This window comes from Haliaeetus albicilla, chromosome 13 (genome assembly GCF_947461875.1).
Source record: "Haliaeetus albicilla chromosome 13, bHalAlb1.1, whole genome shotgun sequence".
Classification (NCBI taxonomy): Eukaryota; Metazoa; Chordata; class Aves; order Accipitriformes; family Accipitridae; genus Haliaeetus; species Haliaeetus albicilla.
Window position 1 is genome coordinate 11846445 of NC_091495.1, and position 15254 is coordinate 11861698.

At 39.3% G+C, this 15254-nt stretch overlaps 1 protein-coding gene across 1 annotated transcript in view; it reads right to left on the reverse strand.

Moving 5' to 3' along the window:
• Nucleotides 1-239: 239 nt before the first annotated feature.
• PROX1 (prospero homeobox 1) overlaps nucleotides 240-15254 on the reverse strand; it is a 49960-nt gene continuing 34945 nt past the window's right edge. Inside the window, exon 6 of the mRNA XM_069800151.1 lies at nucleotides 240-5922. Within this exon, the coding sequence (XP_069656252.1) occupies nucleotides 5737-5922 (186 nt within the window). The 3' untranslated portion in view covers nucleotides 240-5736. The remainder of the gene's footprint in view (nucleotides 5923-15254) is intronic.

Below are 15254 nucleotides of genomic sequence, written 5' to 3' on the forward strand. Positions count from 1 at the left end.
AAATAACATTCATTATCTTAACCGGCACTGGAGGTAGGACACCGGATTAGATAAATCATTATATCCATTTTGCAAGAGGGCTGGCAGTTTCATTAATAAATAATTCGAACTAAGGGGAAAAGAAAACCTTCAGAGGACTACATTGTTAGGCACAGCCTGGATGCAGCAGAGAGGTTTAGTGGTTCACCTCTTGACATGGGGCAACATAAACTTTTGGAAATAAATATAAACAATGGCAATGAGCTTGTAATTTATATTTTATTTTGCACAAGCTTGCATATATACTGCACATACATTCAGTTTAGAGAAGATGGAAGGCACACAAGGCAATTGAACTACTGTATCCTTTAAGTGGTACAAAGCAAAAAGGTAAAAGTCTGGAGAGTATACAAAAGCTTTAAACACACAAAATAAAATCCACCCCCCCCCCCAAACATTTTTCCTGTGTTTATCTTAAATTTAGTAGCTGCCAAGCTAGAATTGTAACTTTTTTCAATCAATTGTCTACTGCACCTTTTTTTCCAAACGGACAGGGGAGTCTTATTGTTTTATCTTGTCATCAATTAATATTACAGTACATCCTTGGTAATACAAAATTGTACACCTTCATCAAATAAATTAGGATAAATTAAACCAATAAATTATGCAAAGTCTTCAGAACAATAGACAACAACAAAAAAAATCCACAGTTGAAATTGCCTCTAGCTAAAAAATAAAATAAAAAAAAATCAAAAATTGACTTTATCAGTTCAGTTATTGTACTATCTTCAAATTAAAGGGTCTTTATTACAAAAAAAGAGCTTAATAATGCTATTTACAACATATTGCTAAATAATATAAAGGCAGTGTTTTGTCACTTTTGTAACTATATACATATGAGTAATGGCTGGGACAATATCAGTTTAAACCTTAACCTTTGACTCTTCTGGGCAGCATTAAAACCAACCTAAAGAGGCTTTTTTTTTTTTTCCTTCTTTTTTAGTTTCTGACTCTTTCATGTTATATGGTAATGAGATGGTTATTGTGTTTGTCTAATATCTCACTTGAGTGGTACAATTAATGCAGAAAGGATGAATTTTAGAGAAAAATGTAAGCTCACTGTTTCTTCTAGATTTGTTTCTACATATCCCAGTATATTTGTGCATTCGGAAGGTGGCTGCTTTGGGAGAGAGGTGACTGTGGCTCAGATGAAAAGTCTAAATAAAGTCATAGTGCCACCACCTTTCATACACCAAAAAGGATATTCCTAAGAAGATACAAAGGTTAAATACCAGTTTTCATCCCAGCTCTAAATATGAGCATTTTTAGCTTCAGTTTATAGATGGTTTACAACCAACAGTTCTACAGAAAACAAAATTGCATTTCCTTCAACAGAACATTTAAGTGCAATACAGTAACTGCTTACTCATATAAACCAGTTACATTCCTTAAGGGGAGCTTTTTGAAAACAATGCGTATTGGAATTTTCAAACACATAGTTGGTACCAGAAGGAAACATTTGCACTATTAACACCAATGATTGCTATATAATACACATGGCAAATATAGTTTTTGCTTTCACTTCTCATGTACAGTGCTCATTTTGGGGGTTTTGTAAACCACTTTCCATTTTTAATATATATATATATATTTCTGTATATATATATATGTATAATCTTTCAATGCTGCTGGTGAAAATCCTATCTTTAAAGCCACAAAATCTTCACCTTTATTTCTTAATTAATATTAACCTGTGGAAAAAAACATTATTCTATTAACTGACTTCATATACATAGAAAAAAATTCTTCAATTTTACAGAAACTGTATTACCCATTCCCTTGATATCTGATGAAAGAGACTTAACTTTTAAAAGTAGAGAGCTGGATTTTCAAGAATGCTTTCAACTATCTATACAGTTACTGTGGTGTTTCTTATAAATTCAACAGATGTTTTCAGAATGTAGTTATTAAAATCTTATGTCTTTATGCAAGAACAGCCGTAAGGTTGAATATTTACATTGCTTTATAAAAGTTCCCCTCGATTTTCAATGTTCACCCACATACCTGGTACAGTAACAAAGATTCTGCAAACTTAAAACACTTTAATTAAATAATACTCAGAGGCACAAAGCAAACCTCAGGAATACATGGGTGAACACTTCATTAAATAATTACTACATTCTAACATCTTCCACGTGTTTACCATTAAATGTGAAACGTTCCCATTAAACAACCAGAGATACAGTAAGAATTAAATGTTTTGTAGTTTCAAATAGAACATTCTTTTCACAAAACATAACAAATGTCTAAAATAGGTTCTTAATCTAGATAGGAAAAAGGTAAGCTTTTCACTTCATACGCATATTTTGTATGTGTGTGTGTTTCTGTGTATATAAACATACATACACCCACACATTTTGTCTCTGTGTGTGTGACTACATATGTATATGTATATGCACATGTCACGTATGAAATATTGCTTCTATACTACTTTTCATCAGGCTAAGAAAACACAAGATTTGCACCACAGTTACAAAAAATTGGCTTCTACAAGAATTTTCAAAACTTGAATGCTGCTCAAACAATTGAGAAAAAATAATTTGCGTTATCAAACTGTTCTAAAAATTCTCTTCTTCAAAAACGTATTCTCCTGCTTTGTTTTTTTTTTTAATTTTTAAAAAGACACAAAATATGCATAGCTATCAACATTATGTCAAACAGCCAGAAAAAAAAAATAATCAGTGTTTATTGCAGCTGTAGTAATTGAAAAATAAAGTTTAAAAGATGAAAATTGTAAGCCACAGAAGGCACAAGAACAATTGTACTTGTGGGGGAAAAACTGGTATTTTGAAGGATTTTTTTCATCCTTCCGCTGGTGCATTTAAGGTCTAGGCACAGACTATAACCTCAAGTTTATATGCAGAAATAAATCTGAATTAGCAGTAAATGAGTGGCAACATGGGGTTTCTACATGGATTTTGAAACTCTTTCCGTATGTAAACTTTTCATTACAATAAAAGTAGCCTCCTGCCTTTTAGCCATTTTTAGTGAAATAATATTGAGAGCATTTGAAAGGAACTGCTTTCTACTTATAATTTAGTAGGAGCTATGCTGTGTATTTATAATTTTAGGTGTATTGGGAGGCACAAAGGCAATATGGCTATAAAATGCAGAAAAAATCACATAACTGAAATGATCAAATTATCCTTTATTCCTGTTTCAGACCAAGGAGTTTTTTATTTTGCTTTTAAGATGAAATTTCTACTCTTAATTCCTATGCCTCATTTACTATTGAGATTATGCTACTTATAAATAAATAAATAAATGCAACAACATCAAGTGTTGAGTACACAATTTCACTTATTTAGATTATGTGAATCACATTGCAGCCAAATAATAATAATAATATTAATAATAATAATAATATTAAACGTAATAAAAGCAACGGTAAAATCACAGATTGAGATGGTAGCTAGTAGTATGTCCACATAGTATGACTAAAGTATGGCTTTGCTTTCTTATGTCCAAGGTGACAATGCAGTGTTATATTTTGTATCTGATGGTATGCCAATTATGAACTTACTGTATTAAAACTTGAGCATTTTATGCCACTTCTTCCCATAAATCAAAAAAGTGCATGAACACAATTTTCATCCTTTCTTATTCGGAATTCATTGGAGTTACATCTTTATGAAGTGTAATGTTTACCAAATCATGCACAGAAAAAAGAAAAAAAGAAAAGAAAGGAAAGGAAAGGAAAGGACACATCCTGTCTACTGTAAGGATACGTACAGTATTAGGTACTCTCAGGGAGCCTAAGATCAAGAAGATTTGTTTTGCTTTTAATGCATAGTGAAAATGTTGGCACTTCATCCCATGCTATTGTCTGCATTGCCTATACTCCAAAGATACTGCCACTGCTTGAAAAGAATGACAGGGAATCGTAGGATTGTGCTGTTTAATTTGAAGTCAGCAGGTTTTTAAGGCTTTCTGCTAACAATAATTGCTTTCATACATTTCTGTCTATCAGCAGTATTTGTAAATGAAGTGAAATTGCAATGATCAGGTCAGCTCTTTAGTCACATGGGTAAACTTTCACTCTCCAAAGTCAAAATGTAATTTTAAAATAAAGAAATAAGATACCAATATCCTTGATGGTCTAAATATAATTCACAGCTAATTAGGAACTTCCTCTAGATTCAGACTGAATTATGGAGGGGAAAATACTATTGACGATAACAATAAATTCTTACTGCATCCGTACAAAAGACGACAGAGAAAATGACAAATACAGAGTGCCATAGCATATTCAACCTTCCCCCAAACTTCTGGAGACAATACCTTTCTGAAAACATGAGAAAAGGAGAGCCACTGAAGAAAGCACGAGAACTAGCAGCTAGCTTTCTTTCTGTCTGCTGACATATAGTGGTATAGCATTCAGGTGAACCCAGATCCATCATGGACTTTAAACTGTAGCTCAGATTTTGGTCAAGACTAGCTCCAGCTTCAGAAGACAAGTGCAGTGCATTACTCAAATAGATTTATTTTTTTTAAAGCTGCACTTACTGTAATTTTAAAAATCCAATTTGGCTATCTGAACCCTGCATAGCCAGGAGGACACTGCGATTTTTGTATATGCTTAATTAGATTTTTATGAAAATGTAATTTTTATTCTTCTGATTAGGAAAACACTAATTATATTTTACAGCTACAAACAAGTCTTTTTTTTTTTTTCCTTTGCCTCAGCAAAGTGAGGTGAAGACATTTTCTTCTACTATATCTAAGATAATTCAAAAAGTGCTTTTCAGGACAGATGTTGAATACAGACAGAAAACTTTGTATACTGGAAAGGTGATTTTGGGGGCAGAATGGACTAAGAAAAGAATAAATTTAGGGACTACTGCCACTTAAAATAAGATCGAGACACGGCAATATAGGATGCTGAAGGTTTCATTTTTACTCTATGGAGAGTGAAATGCTTCCGCTTTAATAAAGCTGACCATATTCCAAAATTAGTGTGGTTGATACAATATTGTGCATGAATTACTGGCCTCACCCTGCAAGAACGGTAGTTGATCTGTGCAAATGTCCCTTGCTGCAATTTAGAGAAACAACCTGGCATGTTGATTACTGGTGCAGGGTATTTATCATTTCTGTAAGGAAAGCATGAAGAATAGGGTTTGCTTTTTTGGGTATCACTTCTTGGAGTGAGTACCTAAAATCAATGTTGTAAGTTTTTGAAGTATGAAACAAAATCTAGTTACTGGTTAAAAAGTATATAAAATAAAAAAAAAAGCTCGAAGCTTATGAAGTGACTCCACAGAGTTCAGACCTTTAGCAGTATAAACATAATATAAACTTCATTGTCTGTAGTATTGTGCCATGACATTAGTCTCACTAAGACAAAATGCCACTTTGCAGCAAGCAATAAATCTGACAAAGCATTTTTAAACATAATGCCCTAACTTGCTAAGACAGGCTTTTACACACTTCCAAACTCTTCTCCCTGAAAATTAACCCCATTGATTCTCCAAATGTTAAGGGTCTCGGGCAAAAGTAAACTGAAGGCTGAAGTAAAATAACCATCCCCTTGGAACTGAACGAAAACTTAAATCCAGGAGGGATCACAGTCTAATTTCATATACATATATATGTATGCAATACACATATATATGAAATTAAAATAGAGACACACATGACTTGGGCATCAGAAGGGGACTGCTACTTTCATACATTCATAAATAGCTGCTGAACTCTCTACTCATGAAGAAGCTCTTGTAGGCAGTTTGGGGATTTGAAAATCTCAGGGACCTCACTGTCCAGCTTACAGATGACCTTGTATATGGCCTTCTTCCAGGAAGGATCAACATCTTTGCCTGCGATAATGGCATTGAAAAACTCCCGTAACGTGATCTGAGCCACTTCCAGGAATCTCTCTGGAACCTGCTGATACAAGGAGACAATGGCATTAATACAGTTTTCAATTTCAAGTCTCTGGTTCTTCAAAGGAAACTGAGCTAAGTTCTTTCTTTCAGAAAGGGGCTTACATAGCACCTGCATTTTCTAAATGTGGCAGCCTTCTATTCTCTTATGCAAAGCTGTTATATATAGTACTATAGCAATAACTTTTATAACATGTGTTAGAGATCTTTGTAAAGTCTACTGACAGAATGTAGGTAACAAAATGTTACTGTCTGAGTTAGGAGAGTGGGGGATTTATAGGATATAATTAGCAGGAGGGGAAACAAACACAATTGTCTTTAAGGAGACAAATCTCTGCTTGGTATTTTACCCGTGCATTTACAGCTATGTTCTCCTCTCCATGTGGGACTAATACGGAAGTTAGGAACACAGAGAAAGCCCTCTGCACCGCTGCGCTTAACTTTGGTCACAACCAGTGCTGAAAGCTATCAAAGAAATAGCGTATCTCTGAATGTTGTTCGTAACTTAAAAGCAAGCAAGCAAGTGACGACTTGCTTCTGTGGCTGCTGTGCACAAGACCCCCATAAGATGGCCTTTTTGGGAGACATTATGGTCTTCCCTCCTTTTTCAGAAGCTTACAAATAAAAACCCAACCTTCTTCAGTGCATTGTCCTCCAAGTGACTACTGAGCTGGGATGTGTTAAACTCATCCAAGTTTTCTAAATGTCACTGTCACTTCACAGGTGAGCCAAACAGCCAGATAGCAGGAGCATGCCACTCTCAGATGCCCCTGAATAATGGGTGAGTGTTAAGAAACACAGTAACTTCCAAACTTTGGTAATTAATCCTAAATAGTTGTCTCAGGCACCAGCACCACCTTCTTACCCTCTCCCTTAAATGATTCAAAAGCAATCACTATAATGAACCATAGGTCAGTTGCAAGGTTGAGGTCATCTCCATAAAGGTATTATTTTCCATTTTTATTACGGAAATATGGCTTCACAGCTCTAGAACTGCTAATACATGGCCGGCCAGTAGCCAGCATGCTTATAATAGCAAGTATTCCCTCACTGCTATTCTTTGCCCACTCCGGCATGAGGAGTTCTCCAACCTGCAGTAGGGGCCACTTCAACTATTCCTGTGGCCAACAGACACCCGGGCAGATCTCACTCATTTACTGAATGCATGTCACATTGCTAGATCAGGGCCAGCACCTTATCCTCTACTTCAGGCTTTTGTTCTTCTCCATTTAGAGACCACTTTCAGAGAACTTGTCTGGAAATGTGCATTTTTAACCTGATATGCTAGAGCTCTGGAGCCTCACTCACCTATCACTGCTGGGGAAACACTAGCAGTTTGCTAGGCACGTTTTGCCATCAGATAAACATGAGATCAGCTCTCCCTGACACCAGCTGACAAACTCTGCTTCCAGAAGCTCCGCAGCCTGCAGAAGTCCTCTGTCTACCTCTGACAGTGAAATCCAGCCCCCCCACATTTTTCTCTGCTCCCAAAGACAGGCTGCCTTCTATGGAAATTTTTCATTCAAAGGGCCGCACAGAAAGAAACATTTTTACAGATGTTCTATTCCAGCAATAATTGTGAGGGAAGAAAATAACTATTATGTTTCACTTATTCCAGCTCAAAGAAGTAACTTAAAACTTCACGTAACCACTCTGCTGTTTGGGTACTTGGTAATACGTCTACAAAAGATACCATACTTGTCTCATTCTTGCATTGCTATAAAAAATGATACTTTTCTGTTCATGCAGTTCAAACAACTGCTCAGGTGCTGTTCATCACCCCTGGTATTGCGGGGCACTAACAAAGGGGAGAGAGTTGTTGACTACATGATACTAGAAAGCAAGCAATGTAGTAGATAACCAACCTTTTAGTGTACACACTGATGTTAGTTCATGAGGGCAAAACTGTTGGATTTTGCCTTTGTGCTTGGGAAAAAAAGTTCACACCTTTCAATTTTGGTGTCCACTCCAGAGGACCAACATTAGATAGATGCCTTCCTTCCCTTCCAAGTTGCTGGAGATGGGAGAGAGGCAATTACAAGCACACTTAGATGAGAAGCATAAAGTCCAAATGCAAAAAGTCCTACCTCTCCCTACATGGTTACACCCATGACAACTTTAAGCATGGAAGTGACAACCTGGGGTTTAAGTTGAGCCTTTGACATTCAATTTCTACCTGTGCATATGAAAGTTTTCCAGGTAGGGGATGCTGCTTTTCCATGGAGTAGGCAGTGTGAAACCCCTAAGCCACTAGCTTCCAGGCCTCCCACCCCCATAAAGACACACAGGCTCTTCTTTTAGACTAGAAGTTAGCTTTTAAGGTCTGACTTCATTGTACCTGACTCACACCTGCAGGGCTGGGCCCCTTTGAACCCGGTACAACACACTGCAGAGAGCAGCCCACAAACATAATAGTGAACGAAACCCTGCAAGGGCTTTGAAAAGCCCCAGAATTTCAGCTTCTTTTGGATTCTCCACCTTGTAATGCCGAGTTCTCAAAGATCTCCCCTACTCCTCAGGCATTAGAGCCATTCATAGTTCTTTCCTTTTGGGATGTTATTAGCAATTTTTCATGTCAGACTGGATCACACACATTACTTTGCATGTTGTAATGTGAATAGCACTGTGATTAATCCCCACAGGATTGTACGTTGGCCAACATTTTTCCTTTCTAGAAGGAGTAACTGCAGTGGTTTTTGTTTGTTTGGGTTTGGGTTTTTTTTCTTTTTAATAAAGAAAATACTAGTGAAGTCCAGAGCTGAAAATAAATATTTAAATGGATGGGTAGTTATATTTTTCAGTGGGCAATTAATCAGTCAGCCATGTTAATTATGTGTCTGGGGGTGGCATTTCCCTGACCCTAAGTGATGGCGACCTATTCCGCACATCTTTACACCTAACTGACTGAACATCTCTGAAGTAGGAACATCTGCAGAAAATGCTTCAGTGACAAATAAACTCCATCTACGTTGCTTTTAATAGAACCAACAATCCCTAGTATGAACCCAGGGCATTTTCTTAGCATCAGGTGGCAGCAGTCAATCAAAGAATCACACTGTACATTCACCAGGAGGAAAGACAATGAGGTCTGCTCAGGGGGAGGCTAGGTGGGTTTAAGGCTGAAGCCTCCACATCAGACTGATTTAGAAAGAAATCACACTTTGCCGCATGCTTTGTCAATGTAACTTAGCTTCGCTGCCAAGGAAAAAGTCACAGGCCAAACTTTGGGCTAGTGTAAATCAGCAGGGCTCTACCAGCCTCAGTGCAGTTAGGCTGATTTACACCTGGTACGCATTGGTCCTGTACCTTGTAACACAGTCCAACAACCACCACAGTGCCCCTTCTCAAGCTTTAGCCACGTTAACACATCCCCTTCCTCTATGAAAACGGAGGGAATTAAAGCTCTCATCTGCTCTTGTCTATTTATGCTGTTTTAACTACTGGCATTTTCCTTGGCTTGAACAACAAACCTGAACTATTATACTCCTGGGTTTGCATGTGCAACTACCACGCCGAACCATTTGGATTAGCACTGTGGGGGAGTGCTTCGTTAAAAATACTCAGCACAAACTATTTCTATGTGAGTAAAAGTATAGTTCCAATGTCTCAAAAGTTGGAGCCAAGTCAGACCTAACTCACTCTTCTTTCATACAAAAGCATACACAGTTGCAGAAAGCAATATGCTTTAAAAATACTTGTTGAATTTCTTTTCAAGGAAAACATTACCAAAAAGGCAGTGGTGATTCGGAAGGTGAGGGCAGATCCTCAGCAGGTCTAAGTCAGTGTTGCTCAAGGAAAATCAGTGAAGCAACACTGATTTTAAGCCAACAAAGAGGATCAGGCTTTCCTTTCTAATGGCATGCATGGACTTTAAAAATCATTGTTGGGAAGGAGGGCACACTAGAAGTAGCTATGTGTCTCAAGTTGGTGGCCGATCAGTGGCCTTTCACTATTTTTCTCATTATTGGGTTGTCTTGTATCTTGTATCTTTTATTAGTTAATTCATTTATTTTTCGGGTTGCACAGCAAAGACTTTTCCTCCCTTCCCTCCCATTCCCCTCATCTCCTCCCTTCCCCAAGCCCTCCTCCTCCTCCTCTTCCCAGTTGCTTTACCTTCAAGGATGATTTGTTTTATTAAACTGACTGTCCCCAGCCTCTGCAGTACATAATAAAAGCCTGACATAGCAGCCTGCCTGCCTTCTGTGTCCTGCAGATACTCATCATAAGTGTCAGGACATACCAAGGTTAGCGGTCACTGGAAGTGCGCTCACTGGCTCAAGCCTTGCCAAACATGCTTGGCAGCTGAATGAATGTCACAGAGAATAGAAGGGGAATTACAAAGGTTAGAAAGAAGACAGCCTCTCTCTCTCTCTTTTTTTTTCTGGAGATATATAAGCTGATTTTTCACACTTCTGAAATAAACATCAGCTCATTCAGAGTCCCTTTCCAGCACCTAAATCTCTCCCATTGTCAAGCAAACCTTTAATTTCTACCCAAGCCTTATTTCTTCATTAGCAAAATAAGATGCTTAATTCTCTCTTAATGGAAAAGGGGAAAACCACCAAAACCAAATGACAAAACAAGTCACCGGTCTGCTCAAAGATTTATCTGTGTATTTCATGTTGTTAATCCTATTATGGGTGGGGTTCTTTACAGTTAATCTTTTAAACTTTCAAAAATTCTTGTTCAAGTGGTAAATCTAGATGATAGAAAAAGCAATACAGATGTAAAGATCACAGAATTGTGAAAGTCAAGTTAAAACCGATATTCCAGAGAATTGTGTTTTGTTTTTTTACTATAAAAGGGCAATAAAATGCTGACTGTAAGAAGACAATGTCAAGGAGAAAAGGGTATTGGTATTTTGGATACTCTTGACTGCTCGCCTTGGAGAGAGAGTTATTCTTGTCACAAACCCTTTTGTCTGCATCTGCTGACTGCTTGCCTGTAGCCAGCAGCATACTTTAACTGTTTTGTCACCTCCTAACATCACATGCATCAGCTGTTGTGCTTTTGTTACGGGTATTGTAGAGCTAATCCACTGTGGCTGTTCTACTGTGCAGTAAATAAAACAGAAACTGCTTCTCAGACAATTCTGCATGAATATTTCAGATGGCTTTTACAACTCTGATTCACAAAATAAAATTCCTCCCCCCCCCCCCAAACTAGACTCAGATGCCTCAAAGCTAATTGCGTGCAATGACTTCGGGCATCAGAAACAACTGTTTTAGTTGGATAAATGAATAGCAAACCTTTCTGAAGTTATTCTTTAAAAATACTAAACATACTTCCTTCCTTGCAATTTTACCTGTGTATAAATTTTTTTCTTTAGAACACTTCAGGTTTTTTACAGCAGGAATTTTGAAATATTTTGTGCCAACAAAATGCTTAAAACATCTTTGAAATATTTTCTTCCATAAGGGCAAGAGTCTGGGAAGTTTAGTGTATTTTTACTTAAGCATCAAGTATTTTTTAACCATAGAAGTAATTTTACAAAGTTCCTAAACTTCTCCCTCCAACTTTCCTAGAACAGGTAATAAAATATTTACTCAGAAGTTCATTTTCTGCAGCCGATGATTGCTAAACTGTCCTAAAGCAGGATGGCTTTGAGCATGTTCACAGGGGCAATGGTAGCAAAGCCCAGCATGAGGCCTGAAGCAGAAAAGATACCCTAGGAAAGGAGACAAACAGGTGAAGTACTTTACCGAGCATTCATTCACCCTTGTGCACACATGATTCCTCTAAACAAACTCTCCTATCCCTGCTGTTTGTTAAGTAAATATTGATCAAGGAGAGACATATCTCCTGACAGCAGTAGCACAAGCTGGGGACTTGTACTGCAGACAGAGTGGACTTAAATGGATAAACTCAGATGCTTTAGGAAGGCCACACAGAGATTACTAGATAAAAAGGCAAGAAGTCAGAGAGTTGGCTTTCCTTTCCCCTCTGTGGGGGGTTGGGACTTGGTTACGTGGAACCTCCATGGTAGAAAGAAAAGTCACCTGCTCTCAGACACAGTCTTACAAAGCAAGAAGCCTGTGTCTTAGGTGCCCACATGACTTCCTGTTTTTCTCTCTTGCCAGCTGATCCATTAATATTGCATGCAATAAATGTGGAGTTTAAGTCCCTCTCCTTGAGCACATGTGGGAGGCTACCAAGGGGCAGCTCCTCAGCAGTGTAAATTTTCACCACCCCATTGGTTTCAACAGAGAGTTTGCGTTCCTGGCAGACCGTCTACCTCTGGTTGTGCTGGGCTGGGGCAGAGATTTTCCTCAGGAGCACTTTTTTCCCACTCATACTCCAAGTGAGCAGTTCACTCTGATGCTTGTGGGATAAGGTACACCCACCCTACGTAAGGGTGCCCAGTTTAGGCTGGCGTGTCGGTTCTCATAAGCAAACAGTGAAGATTTATTGGACTGATATGTCTAATGGTAGTATAGCTGCAGAAAGCTGTAGCAAAATTGGCAAATCATTAGTGGCTGTGATTTCTTGTAAAATTTCAGCAATAGGTAACAGCAACCTCATTTTAGTAAACTACCAAAATTTGGGTGAATGTTAGGAGTAATGCGAGTGCTTCTTGGAGTAGATTTTTAAGCACTCCTCAGAGATTGGATCGAAAGCCTCCGAACCACGCTCAAGGCAACCATAAAGCTATTCACCTTGTCTAGGGGGACAGAGGGAGAGGACTAGATGTTAATTTTCAGTATGGGGTCCCATGTTTAGAAGTACCAAGACCAACGCAACCATTCTAATATTGTAACAGCGTCAGACAACTGCTTGGCTGTAGTGCACAAATCTGAAGATCCTTCAGACAGGGACAGCTGGGCTAAGCTCAAAACCTTTTCTCATACGATGTCTAATCTGCGTTAAACTTCAGCTCCATTTATACGATTAGGCTGGCCAGAGTGTACCTACAGACTTTGCCTGTGGTATTGTGCTGGAGTCTGATAGTGTGTTGTATTAGTAATGTTCCAAGAGTAAACACACTTGTAGGAAACAGCTATAGTTCAAGGCTGCACTTTAAAAAAATAAATGTTTCATCAGTCTTAGCAAAGGAACAAACGGCAATAACACTCTGTATCATATTTTACAAAGCTTCAAAAGAACAATGTCCCGTTGAGTGAAATTCAGTAGCATTCTGTAAACATTAATTTAAGGAAATCAATAGGCTCTGTGAGCTAAAGCCATATTGCAAGATAAACTGGCTGGAGTGCTACTTTGTCAAACAGATTTTAGTTTTCTCGGCTAGATAAAGACGGTTTCAAAATGGGGTAACGTGTTGCAACCAAGGTTTTAAAACTATGTGGCCTTCAAACAGTCTGCTTGTTCCTACTACAAAGCTGGATAAACATACTTTAAAAATGATAAGATTGGGCCAGGATTGATTTTACTTTCAAATTTTATATAAAGTAGAATTCTTGGTGAGTGTACGTTTGGATTTTTTTGATCCTAATTATGAGCAGAAATAAACAAGTGCAGCACAGGCAGCTCAAGATGTCAGGCTGCCAGGAGAGGTTAAATTATTTGGAGGCAGCTTTTCTTTTTTTCTTTTTTTTTTTTTTCCTTCTTCCAATTGCAGGACTTTATGGATTTAAAAAATCTTTATTCATGTTGACCTGGTGGGCAACAAGTCGCCTTGCCAAATAGGAAAGCCAAAATCTCTAGTGGACTTAGGATCAGAGGTCTTCAGCTGGTGAAGGCTGCTCATGTTGCAGAGCGCAAGGTCGTGGTAATGGGAGGTAAACAGGTTGGAAGGGGTGAGAGGGGGAAGGCCAGATCACTCTTCTAGTTGGATGATCTAGACAGTGGCTATAGAGAGGGACTCCGTGGGGAGCCTGTTAACCCAAGAATAAGGCATAAACAGCATCTATTAGGCAAGTGATGGAGAACCTCTCCAGGATGATAAGTGAGCCTGCTATCTGGGGAGCAGTCTCACCATGGGTAGCTCCAGGTCAGACAGCTTTAATGTGTATGCACAGCAGTCCGCACCAGGACAGGTACAGCAACAGCAGAAGAGATTCAGGGGAAATATTTCTGCTGAGAAAACCTCATACAAAGCATGAACCAGATGTGCACAGGCACCCCCCACCCCCAAAGTCAGAGTAAGGTGAGCTTTGGGGGTACGATGCAACCTTCTTAAAGGAGATGCTTGAGAAACTCCACGTGCATCATCCACACATAGCCCTGAGCCCCTTCCTCACATGAGGAAGACTCAAGCCTGTGGGCTTTTGGCACAAGCTGGCACCTAACTAAATGTGCATTCCCATATCCGCAGCCTGTCATGTAGGAAACCTACTGAGGACAAGCCCTTCCCGGTCCCTCCCTACCCATAAGACACAGCATCAGAGTAATGCTGGGGTCAAGCCAGCAGTAACGCAGTGAGGCATCACACTACTTCTGAGGCCACTTCTCTGTGGGCTTGTGGGGAGGCTGGTGACACTGGGACCAGCCCCTTCATCGCGTGCAACCCACGGAGCCAGGGACCCCCCTGCTTTAACGAAGAGCTACAAGGCAGCCCACCTATCCACCTGGCCCTCTGCAGACTAGGGACTTGCGCAATTAGCAGCTGCAGGCACAGATCTGCCGCCGTTTCCAGGATAACACTGCCCTGAGCAGGACTGCCCTACTGTCGGTTTTTCTGCGCTCGCACGGGCAGTGTCTGCAATAGCTTGCTGGTGTCCTGGCTCCTACCACGTCTGTCCAGACCATCACCTCTCCTCACGCACATACTCTTTTCCCTGAGTGCAGTGAGCTGCTGCGTGGGACCATCTTAGTGCTGCGAGTTGGTGTGGCAGCATATCAAGCAGGAGGCTTTGGCTTCTACACAGGAATTGGAGGCAGGTTTTGGAGTAAGTTGCTACACTTTTTGGCGCGAAAGCCACGGCAGCATATGGCCCAATGTTCTCAGTTTAAGTCTGACACTTAACATTATTTAACAGTTTCTGTGTTAGGTGCTTTATAAGGTAAAGGAAATTAACAATTTTCAGCTAATTAGATCACTCAATTGGCTGAACATCCTGGACACCTCTTAGAAAAAAACAGGTTGGCTCAGGCGATGGAAAGGCTAATGCCTCTTCCATTATCGCTTATGAGGAGAGGGAAATAGTTGGAAAGGATGCTTTTATTTTAAAAACACAAATGAAAAATACCTCAACTATTGGACACTCCAGTAAACACACTTTTCTCCCAAACACCACCTTTGCAGAGAGCAGGGTGTCAGTTTGCCCACCGCTACATGTGTCCCAATCCCCCTGGCTACAGCAGCAGCTCTCTGGTGCCACCACAGTCTGCATTTATTGCCTTCAAGTTTCCTCTCACGACTCCTACTGTACAAAT